Source organism: Seriola aureovittata, chromosome 10 (assembly GCF_021018895.1).
Source record: "Seriola aureovittata isolate HTS-2021-v1 ecotype China chromosome 10, ASM2101889v1, whole genome shotgun sequence".
Lineage (NCBI taxonomy): Eukaryota > Metazoa > Chordata > Actinopteri > Carangiformes > Carangidae > Seriola > Seriola aureovittata.
Window position 1 is genome coordinate 10,614,094 of NC_079373.1, and position 21,980 is coordinate 10,636,073.

General features: G+C 40.0%; 2 protein-coding genes across 2 annotated transcripts; one reads left to right on the top strand and one right to left on the bottom strand.

Moving 5' to 3' along the window:
- The first annotated feature begins 841 nt into the window (after positions 1–841).
- atp8b4 (ATPase phospholipid transporting 8B4) lies at positions 842–15,262 on the top strand. Its single transcript, XM_056388120.1, has 28 exons — positions 842–1,185; positions 1,632–1,690; positions 4,707–4,765; positions 4,851–4,964; positions 5,060–5,158; positions 5,244–5,305; positions 5,420–5,492; positions 5,743–5,813; positions 5,904–5,983; positions 6,165–6,323; positions 6,451–6,539; positions 6,910–7,106; positions 7,266–7,474; positions 7,906–7,949; positions 8,044–8,209; positions 8,307–8,495; positions 9,030–9,145; positions 9,464–9,628; positions 9,713–9,824; positions 9,930–10,035; positions 10,292–10,433; positions 10,859–11,042; positions 12,007–12,230; positions 12,336–12,419; positions 12,918–13,163; positions 13,254–13,392; positions 13,489–13,619; positions 14,078–15,262. The coding sequence occupies exons 2-28, from the start codon at positions 1,660–1,662 to the stop codon at positions 14,378–14,380; spliced, it is 3,594 nt and encodes a 1,197-aa protein (XP_056244095.1). The 5' UTR covers positions 842–1,185; positions 1,632–1,659; the 3' UTR covers positions 14,381–15,262.
- Positions 15,263–16,039: 777 nt separating this feature from the next.
- Positions 16,040–21,098, bottom strand: galk2 (galactokinase 2). The gene is made up of 10 exons (XM_056388121.1): positions 20,887–21,098; positions 20,699–20,787; positions 19,653–19,776; positions 19,433–19,526; positions 19,142–19,288; positions 18,919–19,017; positions 18,554–18,706; positions 18,116–18,326; positions 17,358–17,559; positions 16,040–16,617 (listed from the first exon to the last, which is right to left on the bottom strand). The coding sequence occupies exons 1-10, from the start codon at positions 20,934–20,936 to the stop codon at positions 16,410–16,412; spliced, it is 1,377 nt and encodes a 458-aa protein (XP_056244096.1). The 5' UTR covers positions 20,937–21,098; the 3' UTR covers positions 16,040–16,409.
- Between the last annotated feature and the right edge of the window lie 882 nt (positions 21,099–21,980).

The following is a 21,980-nucleotide window of genomic DNA, read 5'->3' on the forward strand; positions in this document are numbered from 1 at the left end:
CAGCTGTGTGTCTTCTGTAATATTGGTATGTGTTTCTGGACGAACATCAATGTTTTTGGCTCATTTGACAGCTGTGATGACGATGCAAATGTAACCAGGAATGCTACATTATCAGATAAGTAAACATGGCCCTACCCCTCCAGGAAAGATGACATGACCATCAGTGTGCAAATTGGGACAAGTCAATATAAGACCAGGGACTAAGATATGTAAAAAGTAATACAAGTATATACGAATACTTCCATCAACCCGTCTGTTTATCTATCAGGGGTTTGTTGTTAGGATTAGCTTTACGGCCTGTGCATCACTGCAGTCTAACCTGCCTTTTGAAAGAATGCCGGTTGGGGGCGCTTAAGTCACAGACTCGACTCAAAGGTAAAATGATGAGTGAAATTGTAAATATAATGTGTAAAACAAAAAAAAGTGTATATGATGTCGAAAGTTGACGAAACAATCCATTCTCAAGTCTTAAACAGGTGATTGTTTTACCCTACAGGCTCTTGTGGCTGAAATGACAAAGCTATGACAAAAACAAACACCGGAAAAAAAATCACTTGCTTCCCAGGTATGAGGCAGGTGGGGAAAAACAATCCCAGTAGCCTCTTGTGGCCGAAATAAGTATTGCAAAAACTTATTTTCTCACTTTTCTCAGGGCTTCCACACATCTATTAGAAAGTGGTTCTTGAAATCCACTTATCTTAAGCTGCCTATTAAAGCGGCAGATAAACTGTTGGTAAGGTATGTATGTGTGTGCTTGTTGGTTATGAGGGGCCAGCCCATACTGTTGCACACACACACACACACACACACACACACACACACACACACACACACATGTAAACGCGTATCTCCCAGATGAGGGCTCCAGTTGCGTGTCGTCGCTCTCGGTGATCTCGGTTAGTTCATTTCTGTTCGGTCTCTGTTTCCCCTCAGGTTTGTGTCTGGACAGCAGGATTGGGGATTGATTATCGTTGCCTTCTTGCATCATTTTCGCAGCCCACGCCGTCTGCAGTCAGTCCTTCATATTCTTACTCACCGCTCATTTACATGACTCCATCCACGCCGGGTGATTTTTACTCAGGGGGAGGACAGCGTTTCCTGCGGTGCTTGAAATGAATGGTCGCCACTGAATGACAGGATACATGGAGCAAACACAAGCCTGCGCATGTGACAAACTTGTGCAAGGTAGGGAGAATAGTAGACTCCAGAAATATGTGCACATATTCTGTATTGCCACTGCTGAAACCAAATCTACCCTATGCACAAACGTGCAGGGAGCTTCATCAACTGTATTTATTTTGAAAATGGAGGAATTATACATCTTGTTTAGGGGTTACACTCCCATCTTTGCATCGCTCACCTGAGACCTTTTGCTAAGGAGACAGTTCACTGGGGATTAACCTGCTGCTTCGTTTAATTAAAGCTTGTCTGAACAGAAAAGAAACTTGACACCACTTTGCTTGTGTGTTGCCTCAGATGTAACTCCAGTGTGCATGTATTGCAGACTCTGACTCATTCCTTCACCACATTCACTGCACTACTGTCCCACTACAAAATGCTCAGCTCCACATTTGAAAATGTCAATGACAATTGACAATTAGTTGATGGATGGTTCTCCATGTGTCTTTTAGGGAAACCCTCGGGAGGTCCCAGGAGAAGATGGCATTCTGGAGGAGAAATACTAATGTTGGTAAGACAAAATTTCCTTTATTCTTTATCCATTTTCATGTCTTTTATACAACCAGGTAAAGTTTTTTTTTTTTTTTTTCAATTAAGAACTGGTGAAGAGGACACCATAAAAACATTGTTTCAGCAATGAATAAACAACATAATACAATGTCCAGTAAATGAAACGTAGGCTATGGTTTTTAAAATATCTTCAATCATGTAACTGGTTAAAATTGACTTGAGGGGACAGACCTTGTGTCTTCCTCTCTCAGGCAGGTATACTCCTCATCCTGTCCTGGTGCACTGCACTGGTTTAGAGAGAGAAAATAAAACTGTATACAGCAGCCTCTCTCTGTCTTCCGCTCTATGTGGGTGTGTGTCTGTGTGGTCCGTCTCTTTCTTTGTGCTTTACAGGGAGGGGATGAAATTCAATCATATTTCAACTCCTCAACTATTTGTGTTGTCATCCTTTTGGGGGGAGAGAAGTTCCGCAGCTACTGAAACTGCTCAGCTAAAAGCTGTATTGATGTTAGTCTCATGACGAATATGGTTTGAGTTTTTTCCTGAAGCCGCTGCGAATAATTTCACTGCATGACCTCCCTGTAAGATGTTCAGACTTGCAGGCTTACTCAAGAGTCTGTTGAAATTTCCAGTAAAATAAAGAAAAAGCTCTTTCCAGAAATCAGATCAGAGATAACTTTTTGCTGTGGTAGAAAAATAATATTGAATTTATACATCTTCTAATTGAATGTTTAAGCAGACCGAAGCCCTTGGACAACAAAAGCCTTTTTTAAATAATTAATTGTCATAGTAATTGATAGCAGGATGAGAACAGTCTGTTGTGTGAGAAGGTCTATCCTGTTGCAGCTCTCTGCATGTGTATTATGCATTATTCAACAGTGATTTAACCTCGTTTGGAAACAACAGATCCAGCTCCCTCAAGCATTGCTGTGTGTGGAAAGACAGTGCGCTTTCACAAAATATGTCGTCAGCTCGGAGTTGTATTTTTTTTATATTGTATTGTTTGTGAGTTTATATGTTACCTGCTGGAACTGTTTAAAAAAGCATGGCCAAGCATGATAATGACGCCTAAAGCATCACCTTGATGTATGAGCCAATAGTTGAATGACGAGGTTGTAATTGCGGACGAAGTGTTCTGTTCTTGGCTAGAAAGGACAGGCTCAGACAGGCTCTTCCAGCTGTGGTTCATCAAAGCCATGAAGAAAGAGGTGTTATTTGAAGCTTTTACTTACTCAGCCAGATGTCATGGTATATTCATGCCCATCATAACCATGTCGTACGTGGGATATGACATGATAAGTGATGCTGTGTGGAAGAACCATAATAGTATACCAAATGCCACAATAGTAAACAAGAGCGATAGCTTTGAATGTCCACAGAGAAGTGGAACCAAAATGAGATGACAAAATGTTGCGGGAAGTGTGTGATTATGACGTGTTACTGAATTCCAATAAGTGATGAGTTATTGATAAGTTTCCAAGTTGTTACATACTGAGCTTCAAAGGTGGCGGGCTAACTGTTTCCCCCTGTGTCCAGTCTTTACGCTATGATAACCAAACTGACTGCTGGCTGTAGCTTAACCTTTACCGTTCAAGCATGAGAGCGATCCCAATCTGTTAACTGTCAGCAAAAAACAAAATGTTATACTTCTCCATTGTTGTGAACTATTGCCATGATGATGTCATCAAGGTAATTTTGGATTCGCTTGAAATTTTAAAAAGCCAGCGTCACAAACTAGATGAGTGGAGTTTGAAAGGAGGAAGCATTTAAGTGACGGAGAGGGTCTAATGAAAGACACTAACAAGTGGAGTAAGGGGAACATAAGCTGCAGTGCTTTTGGAGGTTGCACTATAATAGGGACTAAAATTTGGATATCTTGGCTTCTACTCCTTCAATTGTGATCATTCTTTTTGAATTTAGTCACTTGTGAATCCCTTTGCTTTCTGAAAGTGCTGCATAAGGTTTACCCTTTAATAAAAATGTAGGGAGTGAATCTGTGTCTGAAGTGATTCGAACCTGAGAGGGAGACACTGAAATCACAACAAACCACGAAGAATAGGTGAATATCCTGCTCCAATCAAAAGCTGACATTTTGTCCCGTCATAGCAGGAAAAGCACAGGTGTTACCAACATTAACAATGGCTCTTTCTGTTCAGGTTTCCCAGTAAGTTATGACAATGTCAGGATCCTGAAACTAAAGCAGCTAAATTCAGCCATCATTCATTTTAGGTTTTCTCGCTGTGATCCATCAAAATATCTTCAGTGAAAAAGGCCGGATGGCAGGTGAAATAACAAGAGACTGACAAGAGGGCAAAAAGGGTGAAAATGTTTTGCATAAACTGTAAGAAGAAAATTCAGACCTATTTCATTACAGTCCTGCCCATTTATTAAAAGATACAATAAAGATATACTGTATATATTTGCATTCCCTGTGGAAATTAAAATCTGCATTGTTTCAAAGCTTCTACATCTGATGAGATTCATTCTGCCTCAGTGGATTAAAGAAAAGCCCATGACTACGTGGCTGTGGTGCAGAGACACGTATGAGGATCCCCAGTGGAAAGTCTCACTGCTAGGCACATGAAAATTCACTTTATAACACCTTACAAATTGTATTCCACGCACTAGTATTTTAGTGGGATCTCATCTCACAAAACTAAACAAAATGAAATGTTTAAATGCACTGATACCAGGAACGGGCCTGTGTAAATCTCTTTCGGACTATGTTTGATGTTTTGTTATAAAGAAGTTATAAATAGTGTGATATTAAAAGAGAAAGAGAGCTGTCATCTCTTTCAGGTTGATGGAGTTGTAGTCAAAGGGTGAAGATAATAGCAAGTCACAAGCGCAGGTGAAGAGAATACACAGAACATAGCTTTCTCTTACAGTCTATATATGAAAACCAACAAAAAAATGGTGAAAACAGAGGAGAAACTAAATCTGAAGTATTGCATTTATTTTATTCATGTGTAATTTTATCAACTTGTTGATAATGACAGTGTGTTCTCTGTGTGTAGAGAAGGAACGCCATGTAAAAGCTAATGCGCGGGACTACAATGACAAGTTCTCTTATGCCGTGAGTAGACCTTAACATTGCTTTAGGTTCACATCAGCCACAAGTTCAGGCTCCTCAGTGCTGTTTCTAAACATGTCTGTCTCAGGACAATCACATCAAAACCTCAAAGTACAACATCTTCACCTTCCTGCCCATCAACCTGTTTGAGCAGCTCCAGAGGGTGGCCAATGCTTACTTCGTAGTGCTGTTGATACTGCAGGTGAGAGAGACTGTGTTTGTGGGGAAAGATCCGCTGTCTCGTGTAGTTTTCCTGAATGAGCGAGTGGATTAACCTGGACTTTTCTTCTCACATAGTTAATTCCAGAAATATCCTCTCTGTCCTGGTTCACAACCATCGTGCCTTTGGTGTTGGTGCTGGTCATCACGGCTGTCAAGGATGCCACAGATGACTATGTAAGTTCATCTGTTTTATATTTGCAGCTCCTGTTTCATCCCCCATGGAAAAAATTGTTAAACCCTTTTTTTTTTTAAATCTCAGTTCCGACATAAGAGCGACAAGCAAGTCAACAACCGCCAGTCTCAGGTTCTCATCAAAGGAAGGTATTTAAATGTTTAGCCGCTCCTTAAAGCAGATTGATTGATTGTACATACTGTATATGTTCAATGACACTTGTCCAGATTGATTATGACCTTTTGTGCTTTTTGTTTTCCAAGTTTGCAGAATGAGAAATGGATGAACGTTCGAGCAGGGGATATCATCAAACTAGAGAATAATCAGTTTGTTGCTGTGAGTAAACCGTGCGACTACATTGTGTGCCATGCTAATTCATTTAGAGAGGAATGCCTTTTTTTATTTAGTTGCATCAGCTATTAGAGGAAGTTTATAACAGATGAAATAGTTGGAGAAGGTTGACGATTAAAGGTCTCTTTTGGGAGATTCAGAGGCCGCTGAGTGATCTTTTACAGGTTCAGTGGTGCAGACATTGATTTATTGCCTTTTCTCACCACTGAGAGTTTCATATTGGTTTTACACACAGGCTGACATCCTCCTTCTGTGTAGTAGTGAGCCCTATGGACTGTGCTATATTGAGACTGCAGAGCTAGATGGGTAAGTGCTGCACTGGTTATGTAAAAAGTAAAGATTTCTACAGTTCTATGTCACCACAGAAGGATTTTCTATTCCCATTTGCCGTCACAGAGAGACTAATCTGAAAGTCCGTCAGGCCTTGACCATCACCTCAGATTTGGGAGATATTTCTAAACTGATGGACTTTGATGGTGAGGTGATGCTTGAAAAATTTATTTTGACAGTTGTGCAACAAATCGTATGTGAACTCCTCAGGCTTTCTGCATGTGGCTGTATGTGATTTTTGTTGTATGAACGAATGTCTATGATTTTTTTTTATTTTTTGCAGTAACAACTGTTGTTGCGTGAATCTCTTTCTACTGTATTCCTCAGGAGAAGTCATTTGTGAGCCACCAAACAACAAGCTGGATAAATTTACAGGAACATTATTCTGGAGAGACAATAAATACTCTCTAGATAATGAAAAAATGCTGCTGCGTGGTTGTGTGCTCAGAAACACTGAGTGGTGCTTTGGGATGGTCATATTTGCTGGTATGATGGTTTTATTTTGATGCTTTCATTCACCACATCCATTAGCCTTGTCTGTATGTTCTTGTGTATTTCTTTTTTTTTCCGTTCATGTTGTCACACCGATGTTTGTTTCCTGTTTGTCGAACAGGGCTGCAAACCAAACTGATGCAGAACTGTGGAAGAACAAAATTCAAAAGGACAAGTATTGACAAACTGATGAACACTTTGGTTTTGTGGGTAAGTCCAACACCCCCTCCTCATGGTAACTTGCACGGTGCACTTTTTTGACTATTGCTGCCCACCTGCACAGGTGTTTTCACTTATTCTGGTTAATTAGACCTCTACTCAGGGGTTATGTCAGGTCAGTTGTACCAACACAAATGAAGAGTAAGTTGCCCCCTTCTTAATGGGTGCAACAAAACTAACAGAGTGAGGGACATGTCAATCAAACATAGTCTGTGTGCACCCACACAGACCTGAGAGGAAGAGGTCAAATCAGACACGGTAAGTGAAAACAACTGTGTACTGTGAGTGAATACTATGAGTTATAATTGATATGATGGTCACTTGTGTAAGACACATCTTTCAAAATGATTCTGTATTCCAGATCTTTGCCTTCCTCATTTGTATGGGAGTTATTTTGGCCATTGGAAACAGTATTTGGGAGAGTCGGATTGGCAGAAGCTTCCAGGTGTTTCTGCCGTGGAACCAGATTCAGAGCAGCGCTGGTTTCTCTGGCTTCCTCACCTTCTGGTCCTACATCATCATCCTCAACACTGTTGTGCCCATCTCACTGTATGTCAGGTAAGGTCAAGGAACATATAGTTATTTTCCAAGGTCTAAAATGTCAATCATTTTACTTTGTTCAAGCAGTGGTCATTTTATTTTGAAAATAATTCTTTCAATTAGGCAAATGATTTCCTGTTGGGAGTTGTACAGTAAAATGTATGAACCTTCCTTCAGTGTGGAGGTTCTGCGTCTCGGACACAGTTACTTCATTAACTGGGACCGGAGGATGTACTACAGACGGACGGACACCGCAGCTGAAGCTCGCACCACCACCCTGAACGAGGAGCTGGGCCAGGTGGAGTTCATCTTCTCTGACAAGACCGGCACCCTCACCCAGAACATCATGGTGTTCAGCAAGTGCTCCATTAACGGACAGACATATGGTATGGTATAATACTCATCCTTCAGTCAGTCTCTTACTAAAATTGGAAAACAGAGAGAGAAAATAATATTTAATTCAAGCATGGAATTTCCCACTTTACAGTGTTTTTAAGTGGCTGCGATAAGGCAGACACCTCCATCACACTAGTGGAAGACCGCAATGACTGGCTGATGTTCAAAAATCTGTCAAAACTGTCACGAGACACCTTATTTTAAATCCTGCAAACCCAAACTAAAACAATTGCATCCTATTGTTTTTAAGTTAGTTTGATATTTTTCTCATGGTGAAAAGGTTATTTCAGAGGTCTGCCAATACTACCATGAAACACCATAATAAAAACACTGGATTACTATAATTATGTTTGCTTATGATGGTCAAACGTAATGTGTTTCTGTAATCTTCGACTCATTACATCACCTGGTGATCTCCTAGGTGACGTCTATGATGAATTTGACCAGAAGGTGGAAATTACAGAAGTAAGTAAAGCTAAACAACCAGAAACACTAACTCTCTAACGCCGTCATATATAATTATTACATTTCATTTTCTTAATCTCTAATGTCGCTTCAGAAAACATCCTGTGTGGACTTCTCCTTCAACCCTCTCTGTGACAGAAGGTTTAAGTTTTACGACAGCAGCCTGATTGAAGCCATTAAACTGGAGGATCCTGCAGTGCAGGAGTTCTTCAGACTGCTGGCTTTGTGCCACACTGTGATGCCAGAGGAGAAGAGCGAAGGTAGCACACACACACAGTCCAGGAGATGTAGCAGCAATAACAGCAGTTACTCAGTTTATTAAAGTGTTTCCTGTCGGATGTTTCTGTTAACATGAAGGACATTTGGTGTACCAGGCCCAGTCGCCTGACGAGGGAGCGCTGGTCACCGCAGCGCGAAACTTTGGGTTTGTCTTCAGGGCTCGAACCCCCGAGACCATCACAGTGTGTGAGATGGGACGAGCTGTCACCTACCAGCTGCTGGCCATACTGGACTTCAACAACGTGCGCAAGAGAATGAGTGTCATTGGTTAGGTCTTCACTCATAACGGCAACGCTCAAGTTCACTCCGCAGTTCTTAGTTGTCAACACAACTTTTCGTGCACATTAATAATCTAATAATCTGTTAATAATGCCATGAATCAAATTCAACAGTCATTCTATTTCTCTACTAACTTCTCATTTAACATATTTGGTCCCACTTTCTGATGAGACACCATTTATACAAGGTTTATAAGCTGTAATTAATGGTTTTATCACTTGTTAATAAATCATTAACTAATGCTTTATAGAAGTGGTTCTTAAACCCTTTCACTTCAAGGTGCCTTAAACTGACACAAATTAGACCACGGACCCCCACCTCATAAGATTTTTGCTTTTAGGAAGTGTTTGAAACCCATGACCACGTGGCAATCAGTACCAAATCTTTATTTTCAAATAGCATGAAGTTTCAGTTTCTACGTACATGTGTGCATCTGTTTGCGGTCTGTAATGCTTCTGTGTTGTTTAATGGCTGATAAGATTTGATCAGAAAAGTGATGTTGTTTGTTCCTGTGTCTTATAGTGAGAAATCCACAAGGCCAGATCAAACTTTACTCCAAAGGGGCCGACACTATTATCTTTGACCGGCTGGATCCATCCAGTGAGGACCTCATGTGCACTACGTCAGAGCATCTCAGTGTAAGTGTTACTTGATTCGATAACTTGACTGTGCACTATGCACTCTCCATCTATATTTATAGCCTCATTAAAATCTAAAAATCAATGCACCACACAAGGTTACCAAGAACATCAATGTGATGAGAGTGGTGATAGTTTCATCAACATTTCAGAAATGGTTGGATTCAGATTGCATTAGTGTCTCTACTGAGAACATACTATATAAGTATTGAATATCGAGTCATCTGTCACAGCTGCACCGTAGATGCTACTATTATTACACAAGTCATAGTGCTTTATATTGTTGCACACCAGAATTTGAGATTGCTTCCCCTGCAGGAATTTGCTGGAGAAGGGCTTCGAACATTAGCTCTGGCCTACAAAGACCTTGATGAAAATGATTTTGAAGTTTGGACAAAGAAGCTTCTGTTCGCCAGCACTGTCATTGAGAACCGCGAGGATCAGCTGGCCGCTCTCTACGAGGAGATTGAGCAGGGCATGAAGGTACAATTGACATCCTTTTGTTTAAATCCTTGAAGCCATCAAACTCATTTGGCCCCTGCAGACTGACTACTGCTCTGGTTGAAGCTTCTAGGAGCCACAGCAATAGAGGACAAACTCCAGGAAGGAGTCCCAGAGACGATCGCCTGTCTAAATCTGGCCGACATCAAGATCTGGGTCCTCACAGGAGACAAACTAGGTAACGTAATTCACCTAAATTATCTTATTTACCAGAAAAAGAAACTGGTGCTTTAATAACAAGTTACCCACACTACAGAGCTGTAAACTGTGTGTGACGTTTCAGAGACCGCCATGAACATCGGCTACTCCTGCAACATGCTGCGAGACGACATGAATGAGGTGTTTGTTATCTCTGGCCACACACTGCTGGAGGTGCAGCAACAACTCAGGTGACACATAATACATTTACATACATTATACACGTCTCCTCACACAACAGGCTGATCGTTTAGTGTAAACAGGTTGCAGAGGAAATCTGCTGTGCCACTGTGTTTATGTACTAAAATCTACTCGTGTCTAAAATATTAGAAATTCTGTGCGTATGACTAATATTTTATCCAGCCAACTGAGAGAATGCTGTACAGGCTTGATGGATTTTAGAAACAGACTCAAGGTGTATGTTAACTTGCTTTTCTCTCTTGTCAGGAGTGCAAAGGAGCACATCCTCAGCCTGAGTCGAGTTAGCAGCGCGGGAGATGTCGAGAAGACAAATATGCTTGCAGATGACTCTGTGTTTGAAGAAACCATTATTGCAGAGTACGCCTTAGTCATCAATGGACACAGTTTGGTAAGATACTCCGATATGTCACGTTATATGAAAGGATAACTCTATCCTCTGTCACATTTGTTTTTTTTTTCCCATGCTTGTTTTTATTTTGGTACAAACACCTGCAGGTGTAACTAAACGGTGGTAGTGTTGCTGTGTGCTGAGTCTTACATCTCTGTGGCTGCAGCTGACTGTGCTGAATCTGTAATGAACAGAGAGCTGCTGTGCTGCTCAGGGCCCTCAGCTCTATTACAGGTTTTTAATAACATCCATTTCCTCACAGGGGAGCTGCTCCCTCGCTGTGCCTTGAGTAGTGTGCATGATGCACAACAGCTCGGTGGACATATTACACTGAGCTGCTGCTTGGTGTTGCCTCTGCAGGGGGTTGATGTTATAGGACGGTAATGATAGGCTGAACGGGTGTGATGTGTGTGTTCTCCCTGCAGGCTTATGCTCTGGAGCCACAGCTGGAGCACGTCTTGCTGGACTTGGCGTGTTTGTGTAAAGCGGTTATCTGCTGCCGGGTCACTCCGATGCAGAAAGCTCAGGTGGTGGAGCTGGTGAAGAGGCACAAGAGGGCGGTCACACTGGCCATAGGAGACGGAGCCAATGATGTCAGCATGATCAAGAGTAAGTCACAGGATCGTCATAAACCCAAGAGTTTGACACATTGAAACAGCCCCTCAGTAGCAGCAACATGAAGCACAGCCTCAGTTTTGTGTCTCTCATGTATTAGTCACAGAGCTTCTTCCTTTGAATATATATATCTATATATATATATAGATATATATATCTGATGATGTTCATTTAACAACCAAAACAATCCTCCAAGACTCTTCTAACTGTCTGCATAGGAAAATAATCTGTTTCCTGTCACATGAAAAAGATTCTTTAAACAGTCGTTTACTTGTGTTTACAAAAAGAGCAATGACATATGAATTTCCAGTGAACTGGATAGGAAATCTCAACTTGACAAACAGGTTAAAATGTTTTTCATTGTGTAGAAACAGAATGTTTTTTTTTTAATTCACATGGTTAGAAGAGTCCTAGATGATGCTCTACATACCTTAATAACCGCAGGAAGTGTTGTTAAATGACTTGCTGTTTTTTTTCCAAAGATTGTTGTGGATATTTTTTGGGGAAAATCAGATGCTTAGTTCTCTAGCTCAACTGTACACTGGCACAAACTGGGACTACATGAAGCATTGCAGCAGTGAGTTGAGCTGAAGCTGCTCTGTGTCGTCAGGCTCCGCTGACACTAAATCCATGATGAAAGTCTGCAGGTCAATAACTGAAGGTCAATAACTGTCACACAGTAGAGACTAATTCTGTTGCAGTCAGGAGCTTTCTGTCCTCTGTAGCTGAAACCTGGACAGGCAATAAGAGTTTTTTTAATTTCTTTGACCACATAAATGTAATATATACTCATAAACATATCTGTTTCATTTACATCTAGAAAGATCTGTTTCTCAACTCATCAGAACTTAAAAAAGGTTATCCCTCGTATTAAAAGATCTATCAACCAATTATTAAGTGACATTAGGTATTAAATATATATAATATAGATGATCCACACTGTGTATTTCTTCCCCAGCTGCTCACATCGGTGTTGGCATCAGTGGTCAGGAGGGGACGCAAGCTGTTCTGGCATCAGATTACTCCTTCGCTCAGTTTCGGTACCTGCAGCGGCTCTTGCTGGTGCACGGCCGCTGGTCCTACTTCCGCATGTGTAATTTCCTGTGTTACTTCTTCTACAAGAACTTTGCCTTCACGCTGGTTCACTTCTGGTACGGTTTCTTCTGTGGTTTCTCAGCTCAGGTAAGAACAACTTTGACATATCATGAGGCCTGTCTGCTCTTTGAAAGTCTATCGTTTTTGTGTTGAGTGAATGATGTGTTTACTGAAACTGTGCTCTTTCCTCAGACCGTTTATGACCAGTGGTTCATTACCCTCTTCAACATAGTCTATACATCTTTGCCAGTACTCTCAATGGGACTTTTTGATCAGGTAATAATGTTTAATATGTGGTGATAATACAGCAGTGACTTATATATAGTCAATATCAAATTACCCAAATCTTTTTGAAGAAACTCTTCATTTCTAAATTTGGACTAAAGTCCATTTACTTTTTCAAGCTCCTGAGCCATCTTACGTTTTTTGTGTTTGTTTTTCTTTTCAAGATACTGTCAAGTCATGCAGGTGAATATTTTATTACTGTACACCTCTCTTACTGTGTCATGATAAATAAACCTCACATGGTACCTTATTATCTAACCCTACTGTTGGTACTGCACTAAATTCAACTTATGTGTGACTGGAACCTCAAACCTAATCGACCCTAACTCACATCAATATACAACACTGTATATTGTTCATATGTCATCTTCAGTTGCTAGTTCCACCAAGCACTAACTAACCTCAATACCTCACTTTTTCCCTAACTATTATCTAAAATATTTATATATTACACTCGCTTAACACTCATGCTGTCTCTGTTTTCTAAAGGATGTCAATGACCAGAACAGCCTTCGCTACCCGAGCCTGTACAAACCCGGCCAACAAAACCTTCTATTCAACAAGCGCCAGTTTTTCCTGTGCACGCTGCAGGGGATGGGCACATCATTCCTGCTCTTCTTCATTCCTTACGGAGCCTTCTCTGTCATGGTGAAAGAGGATGGCTCCCACTTCTCTGACCAACAAGCATTTGCTGTTACCATAGCAACATCCTTGGTTATTGTCGTAAGTGTTCAGGTAAGGGTAAAAAAACAGATAAGAAATATCTCTGTTGATAAGAATGAATAACACTGTAATTTTGTTTATGATGCACGTATCTGTTTTCAGATTGGACTTGACACACACTACTGGACAGCTGTCAATCACCTCTTCATATGGGGGAGTCTGACTGTGTACTTTGTCATTTTGTTTGCAATGCAAAGCAATGGCATTTTTGGCATCTTCCCAAGTAATTTCCCATTCGTAGGTACGTTTGGCTCAGTGTGATAAATGTAAGGAAATAATGTTGATGAATGGAAACTGAGCACAAGTAAATAAAGGTTTGTATTTTGTATTTCCTCAGGCACGGCCCGTAACTGTCTGCAGGAGAAGAGTGTATGGTTGGTCATTCTGCTCACCACTGTGGTGTGTGTTGTGCCCGGCTTAGCAGTCAGCTTCCTGAGAGTAGATCTCTTCCCAACTCTAACAGACAAGGTACAATATAAATCAATATCAAATCAGCTGTGGAAAGTCAAAATAGTCCAGTCAAAGTCAGAATAATGAATACGCATCTGTGAAACCTCATCTGTGAACTTTTCTTCTTTCCTAAGCCATTAATCACGTCATGATGCTCCAGATTTATCTTGACACTTTGATGATGGCCTGTACTCACTGAGCTGTATTTAGAAAAACTAGCTCCACCTCAATCCGCTACAACAGTAAAATGCTACTTACACATTGATGTATCAGTATTGACAATCAAATAATGTCATATGTAATAATATGTCAGTCACAGTGGCCATTTTTCTGCAGAATGAGTACGAGTGTTACTCATGTGCTAAATTTAGCTAAAAATACTTTTCCATGATTTAAACGTCTTTTTTGATTATTATGCAGGTCTACGTTCTATATTAATACTGTTGAAGAATCAAAGTACTGCTGTATTTCAACAGGTTTGTCACCTACAACAGTCCAGAAAGAGGCAGGGGCCTCAGGAGCGGAGCCTGAGGCGAGTACGTAGGACGAGCTCCCGTCGCTCTGCCTATGCCTTCTCCCACCAACAGGGCTACGGAGAGCTGATTACCTCAGGCAAAAACATGAGGACGAGCACAGTGTCTTCTGCTCGCTCCCCTGAAAGAACACTGCACAGCACCAAGTGGATTGAAAATATGTTAAAGAGAAAGAACGAAGTCTCTTGCATCGCTGAAAGTACAGGAGCACCGGAGAGCAGCAACAGAGCAATACAGACTCCATAGCAACTGCACGCAGACTGAGCTCGACCTCTAACAGATACTATGTACACTGTAGGACACCACATGCATGGAACCCAGAGACCAAGCACAAGGTATGAGTGTCTTTCATTTGGATGAATTTATACTCAAATCCAACTACACAGATGTACCTCGTTTTTTTTATTAGTGTGATTCATGTGGACACTGTTGAATGTTAAAAGCCAATTAAAACATGATCATGTAGAAGAACCACTTCTTAAAAAGCCAACTGATCGAAAACAGATAAAAGCAGAACTTTTTAACCTGCATCATGCAAAACATGTTTAATTTGCAATCTTGACAATAGCAGGTATATTTTAGGACAATATTATGCATGTGTTGCAAAAGTTAAAGAAATATTTGTAATCCTGCATTAACTGATCCAATTGAGTCTTAAAGCAGTAGGTGCATTCATTTAATACTATTTTAATAGCATGTCCTTGTCTGATTAATAAAAATGGTTGGCATTTTTGGGCACCTTGAGAGAAGCCTTTACCAATTTCAAACAAAGTTGTAATACAGAGGTGACAAAAGCAAAGGTAAAGGTGGCCACAAGCACCAGTAAGAAGGTTTATCAATAGACTTTAGTCTGTGGAGCCTATGCGTTAAAGCTTTCATCTCATCCTACATCCGAAGTGCTAACATACAAGTGTTTGTGTAAATACTTAAGTAAAGCTGCTGAATATGATGATAAGCACAACTTAATTACTCGTTTAAATTTCTCATTACATTTTGCTGTCTCCATAATTTACCATATGCCATTAAACAAACTGGAACCTCAAATGGGATTTATGATGCTTTGGGCATTTGTGGACAAGGATGTGCAAGAGTCGTTCTGAGGTCTGTTTTCCCTGTGTTGTGCCTTGTAGGGTTCTTGTTAAAAACAATCCATCGTTTGGATTTAATGTTTGATGGTTCTTTGAGTTGAGTTAAGAGAAAGAAATGTGTGAAACTGGAATGCATGGCTTAAATCTGACACCCTCTCGAAAATGCTGTTTTAAACATTGCACAGTTGCTATGCAACATGTGAATGATTATTGTCAAACTCAATTTCAAATCACATCACAACATAAATGTGTTTCTAGGCTACTTCCCCAAAATAAAAAAATACAGTGGGAGTCAGTATGACAAACCTAAGGTATTTAAATGTGATCAGAAAGAGTGAAGGAGGAACGCTGGGTGAGATATGATGTAATAAAGGCCCCTGAACAGATTCAAATGCAGAGTGCTGCAGTCACATTCAATACAGTACATTAGCATGTGCCTTAGACCACCGAGCCCCCGCCATCACTGCTCTCTAATGGAGTGAAGATTGATCTTGTGCAGAAGCTCAAGGCCAGTGTGTGATCCTATAACCAGGACTGTCTATTCTGATTTCCCAGTGGCTCTCTCTCTCTCTCTCACACACACACACATACACACACACACACACACACACACACACACACACACACACACACACACACACACCTTTAACACAACACAAACCAGTCACACTGTAACAGCCAAAAGAAACATGTGATGCTATTCCACTGATGCACATGTAAAAATATTTATTCTTGATGATTTTTGCCCTTTGTTAATTAAATGTTGATCTCAAAAATGTTAATAAAAGATGGATGAATGGATTTTATAAAGCACAAATTAAACGTTTGATTGTTCATTTATTTGCAATCTTATTTTGTTTATGAGAAAAGAGTCTGAGGTGAACAGTGAGACAGTGCGTTGGATGTACAAAAATCATTACAAAACCCCAACATTCATGATTCATTCATAAAAAACATGTTTTTAACACAAAAAGCACTTTCCCTTTGTAAGAAATCATTTTTGGCCCTTGTATTCCAGAAGAATCTATAAAGTATAAAGCAAATACCAAATTAAGGTTACGTTTTGTATTATCTTGTGTAAGTGTAAGAAAAAGTAAAAGAAAAAAACCCCCATTTATTTCCCCGCAGCAGTCTATTCGAACCTGAATCATATTTGTATCAACAGCTTTCTATTAGTGTGATCCATTTCACTCCTCGAGGAAAACGGCAGCTCCTCCACCCGGCTTTGATACAAACAGACTTTTTTTTTCCATCGCTGCTCTGCGTGGATCGGGGAGGTAGTAGGCTTCTCTCACAGCTTGTAAGAACGACTCCACCCTCTCACTGGGAACCATGGAAACCGCACAGCCGCCCCAACCTGCCCCTGTCAGCCGGGAGCCCACAGCTCCCGACTTCCTGTAACCAAGAGAAACAAGAACAAGCTCCATGTTTCAGTACACTATCAGTGTTTCCAGCCATCAGTAGCTTTAATCATGTGATCATACATTCATACATTTTTTATGTTATTTAATATTTTCATATTTAGTGCTAGGTTACCAAGGTAACAATACAACTATATAAAGTCCATTACTGGGGAGAAAGGCAGACCGGGCTTGTATCCCCCAGGTGAGTGTGTGACTGTTGAATGATGATCTGTAAATATGTGAATATATGAATGTACCTAATCTGAGAGCGAAAGTGATGATATTGAATTATTTTATTGAGACCGGGCTTGAATCCTCCGGAAGTGCTTGTGAGCAAATAAAAAAAAAAAAAGTCAATGAATCAACACCGGAGCTGTCTGTGTCTCTGTTGGAGTCAACCAGTCAACTGCCAGCCGTTACTTGCCGTTGTAAACTGTGTACTCGGTGTAGTATATACTCTGTATAATTAGTATGTATTATGGGATTGGGATGCAACAAGTGAGCCAGAATTCACAATACCAAGACCTTGTGACCGAAGCAGCTAAGTGCAATTCAGCTACACTTACAAATGACTCCAATTTACTTAAAGTTGGCTGTTGAAAAAGAGATATTTTTTGTCAGTTAAATGTATAAAATTGCATTGCCTGATATCTCATCAATGTCTCTGCATCATTCTGTCCTGGGTGTAAATCTGTAATGGCAGTGGGTGAAGTGAGATTTTTCTGTACTCACAGACAGATGTCCACCAGTTGGTCCAGTTCAGTGCAGCTGCACTCATACAGGTCTCTGCAGCTTGCATGGCTCTGGTTCATCAGGTCTCCCAGCAGCCGTATGGACTCGGCAGGTTCAGAGTCGCACACGGTCTTAAACTGCAGCACCCGCGCTGCCTCACCATACACGTGCTTGGCTCGCTGGTGCAGCTTGAAGTGCGTCACTGAAAGAGTTTGTTAAATTTATCTTTTATTACATAGTAACATTTAAGATATCATTACATTCGACTGATACTGAGGTTTGGCAAAATATACCATCACTTTTTAATCTTTAAAGTTCATTTACAGACAGGAGAAAAAAACAGATGAGTATGGTGCAATGCAATTAAGTCTAGGGAAATACAGATATCACAATACTGATGTAAGAATATGTCACCCAGTTCTATGGTGACATAATGAAGGCTGCAACTACCTATCATCTTCATTATCCATTATGATGATTATCAATTTAAAAATTTTTTAGTCAAGCAATAAAAATATATATAAAATAATAATAATGAAACAAAAATAATGACAAATGCCTATTACAAGTTACCAGTGACCAAAAAAACACAAAGATTGAATGTACAAGAATATAAAACTATGAATAATAATAATTAAAGATAATTTTGAGGGATTTTTGTTCTGACCAAAAACTAACCAATTATAAAAATGTAATCAATTAATCTTCAAATCTACTAATTGACTAATTGTTGTTGTTGTTGGTGTGCTGTTGCTCACCATGCTGAGTGTTAGCGCTCAGCAGCTCTGTGGAAAACTGCTCGGAGGTGATACCCAGCACCTTGCAGATCTCCTCTCGGCTGTATGGCTCAGGATGCAACACCTCATCCACCAGAGCCAGCATCTCCTCCAGGGAGGCCTTCAGCGCCGTCTGGACCTCGGCCAACTTCAACAACCTGCTCGAGTCCAGACCCCTCGCCTGGGCCAGCATCTGAGTTCACACCAGCCAGGACATTTTGTATCAAGTTTGATGGAATATTACACAGTTTCTACTCACATTTAAGCATGTGAGACGTTTTACAACTCTCTCCACTTTAACCATGATGATATTTACACATATTTACTTGGTTTTTGGAATTTTAAAATATCGTTTTTCCCCTTTCACATAAATCACCCCTAGAAAATGAGGTTGAGAACCAGGGGTCGGGGTCAGCGTACCTTTGTGGCGATCCGACACTCCACCACACGGATATTGAAGTGAGAAGAAGCAGCTTTGTTCATCTCTACGCAGCAGTTGGAGATCACAAACACGGCCCCGTCTGGGAGCTTGACATCAGTGGCCCACAGAGGCTGGAACTCTATCAGCTTTGCCTGAAAGAAAAAGTTTTAAAACTGATGAAACAAGCGGTCAACTGCTGCCTACATATAAAATTTACAACAAAGCATAGTGAATAAATCATTATTCAAGTCACTACATGCATTTATTCTTACATTGTTTTGTATATTAATGGTTTGGATGAAAAAATGACTGATGAACTAGCATCACTTGTTTGACCTCATGTACAGGAGGGAAAGCTACATACAGTTCCTCTTTCTGCCAGGAATGAGATGGACTGGTCCATGCCACCTCCCTCTGTGCCAATGTAGCGCTCACATTTGGCACATATCTCCGCAAGGGCCACCTTTAATAATGACAGATATCGACATTAGCATTAGTTGTTTTCTTTTACACAACATTCCCTGACTAAAGCAATGCAAATATATAGTGTTTTGAAAAACCAATGCTTCAATTGTAAGGCATTTTACCTTGGATAGAGACTTCTGATTCGCCTCCGTTGTTACAAGGCCAGCACAACAAACTAAGGCGCTAGAACTGGACAGACCAGAGCTTGGAGGAATGGTTCCATCGACAACACACAACATCCCTGAGAGATGTGCAATGCCAAACTTCTCCTGGAAATGAAAACACAGCAGGAAGGTTCATTACATAAACAGAAACAAAACTAAACTATCCTTTTATTACAGTACTACATACTAGATTCTTCAGTCTGCCCTTGTCATGAATGAAGAATAAGAAGGACAAAATACTTGTCTTACCTGAATACCTTTAACTCCACAGAGAAAATAATAATGCCACTTTGGATTGTCTCTGTCAATGGCAATGTCCTCCAAACATGACACAGTGAAATCCCTGCAAAGTGAGAAACAACAAGCATTCAAAGAACAGATAATGATACTCTACATGCATTTTAAGCCCCTAATTAATCACACAGGCAAATGTGAAGGTTCAGCCAGGATCATGAATGTTAAGTCTTACTTGTATTGAGGATTTGTGTTGGCCAGCTGGATCGTCCCTGAACTGTTCACTGACACAGCTGCAATGATACTCTGTTCAATAGCCATTGGAAGCACAGAATAGCCACAGTAATCAATGTGCTCTCCTGTTAAATATCAGAAATATGAAAAAGAGATATGTGAAATGGAGCCTTTAGATGAGACGAAATGTTATGTTATGTTATGTTAATAGCCAATATTCAATATCTTTAAATTTGATTATAAAATTATCCTCAGATGTTTTTCTTGAAGGGTAGTAGATCCTCTCACACAGTATCTAAACACTGAAACCATTCGCTAATAGAAATAATTAAATTCCTTTTGAAAATACAAAACACATTGAGCAGTTGGACAGTGAATAAAAATGTGAGGGTAAAACCGTATTTCATCGCAGATTTTAGGAGCCTACCAACTGTTGTGGGGTAGCTGTGGTCTAGGTGGATCATTATATCATATCATATATTGTACAATTTTCTAATAAGGCACCCTTTTAAATTGGTTTATATGTTGTAAATGTTGGCTTTATTAGTGTAGTCTTTTACTAATGATCGGTTAGCATAGCTAAGCCGTTATTACGAACAGATTTTGGGTACTGGGTTGTAATAATACATGAATTTCCCCAAGGGGATAAATAAAGTTTCTATCTATCTATCTATCTATCTATCTATCTATCTATCTATCTATCTATCTATCTATCTCTCTTTTGCAGCTCTTTAATTTTTCAGAAAGCTCCATGGACAGTTTGACTTGTTATCTTGTGAAACAGGAATACATGTATAAATATAAAGCGTAAACTCCAGTCAAAGGGAAACTTTGGAAATCCAAAGGTTGCATTTATTAAGACCTTAAAACTGATCATTACAGACATTACTAAACAACTCTTTAACTATCAATAATGCCACTAGTTTTAAGCATTTAAAAAGAATGCCTTAGAAAGTGCCCATCAGTCCTATATGCTAAATTTCACAAAAAGGCTACATCAGTCTACTGTCTAAACCCACTCAAACCTCCAATGCAAAATTAAGTTACCTATTAGATTTACCCTTCCGGGTGCGCATGCATAGAAGAGAGGAGCTTCTCCATACTTTGTTTCAAAGGTATTTTTCAGGTTTTGCAGCCTGGGAAGAAAAAATAAGCAATGAAGTGATCAATCATTAGACAAAGAGTAAACTTCTTTTCCTCCTCTGCCTCCCTCGGCACATAGTACTAAAACTCACCTTTCATTTGCAGTAATCGCAGTCTTTAACTTGGGTGGATTTGTGGCCATTTCTGCCAGTTTAGAGTAACTATGAATGGATTTCTTGTTGTCAGACAGCAGAGCTCAGAGCTGGTCACATATCCTGGCCACGATCAGCTGACTATCACAAGAGGATCCCGGATGCTAAGTCGCTGAACTGCGGTCAGTTTTAAAACAGGAACTCGGCTCGGTTTAACGTCGGTAAGTTCCTGTTTATGACAGAGGAGCTGACTCTGAAGCAGCTGAGGCTGCAGCGGCATAAACACGGAAGAGACAAGAGGGCAGGGGGGCGGGTTTAACACAGTTCAACCAAAGCACGTCTTTTTTAGAAACTCTATGTGTTATATTTATATTTCATTATATAATTTGTCACATGTTTATAATATGTACAATGTTGTCTAGAATTGCAATGCACCATTTAACGAGCTGTTACCTGTATGTCTGTATGTTGAGTTCCCAATGTTCAATGAAAAGAAGAAAACAAATGAAGATGAGTATTGTATATCATATATATTGCTTAATTCTTATCAACATATTTTTTTTTCTTTTTCACTTCTCTGTTATTCTCTTGAAATTGTGGTTTAATGTATCTTAACGTATGACATTTGTAAAGAAAGGAATAAAAAAAAGGAAAGAGAAATAAATAAATAGATGTCTGTTTGACGTTGTGTTCTAACCCTTGTTATTTTAAATTTTCTAAATAAAGTTAAAGTTAATAAATATGAACTCCACCGTCCATCCACACATCTGGTTGGTCTCTGAATGTCAGACTCCCACACAAGGTAACGTGATGACTACACTACCCATAATTCCAGAGATTTTGTTACTATGGAAACGTGGTTAGCATCACAGATGCGGGGATGGCAGAACGACCAAAAAAGCTGCTTCTTGTAATGGCAATTGCCGCATGGGTTTCGTTGACACTGAATACATATTAAACTGATGTATACGTGGTGAAAAGAAAGTTTCAAAAACCAGTGTGTTTGTTTGAGAGAGAATGTGTGTGTGTGTGTGTGTGTGTGTGTGTGTGTGTGTGTGTGTGTGTGTGTGTGTGTGTGTGTGTGTGTGTGTGTG

Excerpts from the sequence above, each read along its gene's own strand:
- galk2 (XM_056388121.1), bottom strand. The coding sequence starts at position 20,936 with ATGGCCACAAATCCACCCAAGTTAAAGACTGCGATTACTGCAAATGAA. Across the intron at positions 20,788-20,886 it reads GCGATTACTGCAAATGAAAG|GCTGCAAAACCTGAAAAATA; the intron begins GTGAGTTTTAGT and ends TTTTCTTCCCAG. Across the intron at positions 16,618-17,357 it reads CAACTGGTGGACATCTGTCT|GAAGTCGGGAGCTGTGGGCT; the intron begins GTGAGTACAGAA and ends TCTTGGTTACAG.
- atp8b4 (XM_056388120.1), top strand. The coding sequence starts at position 1,660 with ATGGCATTCTGGAGGAGAAATACTAATGTTG. Across the intron at positions 5,306-5,419 it reads CAGGTTCTCATCAAAGGAAG|TTTGCAGAATGAGAAATGGA; the intron begins GTATTTAAATGT and ends TTGTTTTCCAAG. Across the intron at positions 5,814-5,903 it reads GAGACTGCAGAGCTAGATGG|AGAGACTAATCTGAAAGTCC; the intron begins GTAAGTGCTGCA and ends TTGCCGTCACAG.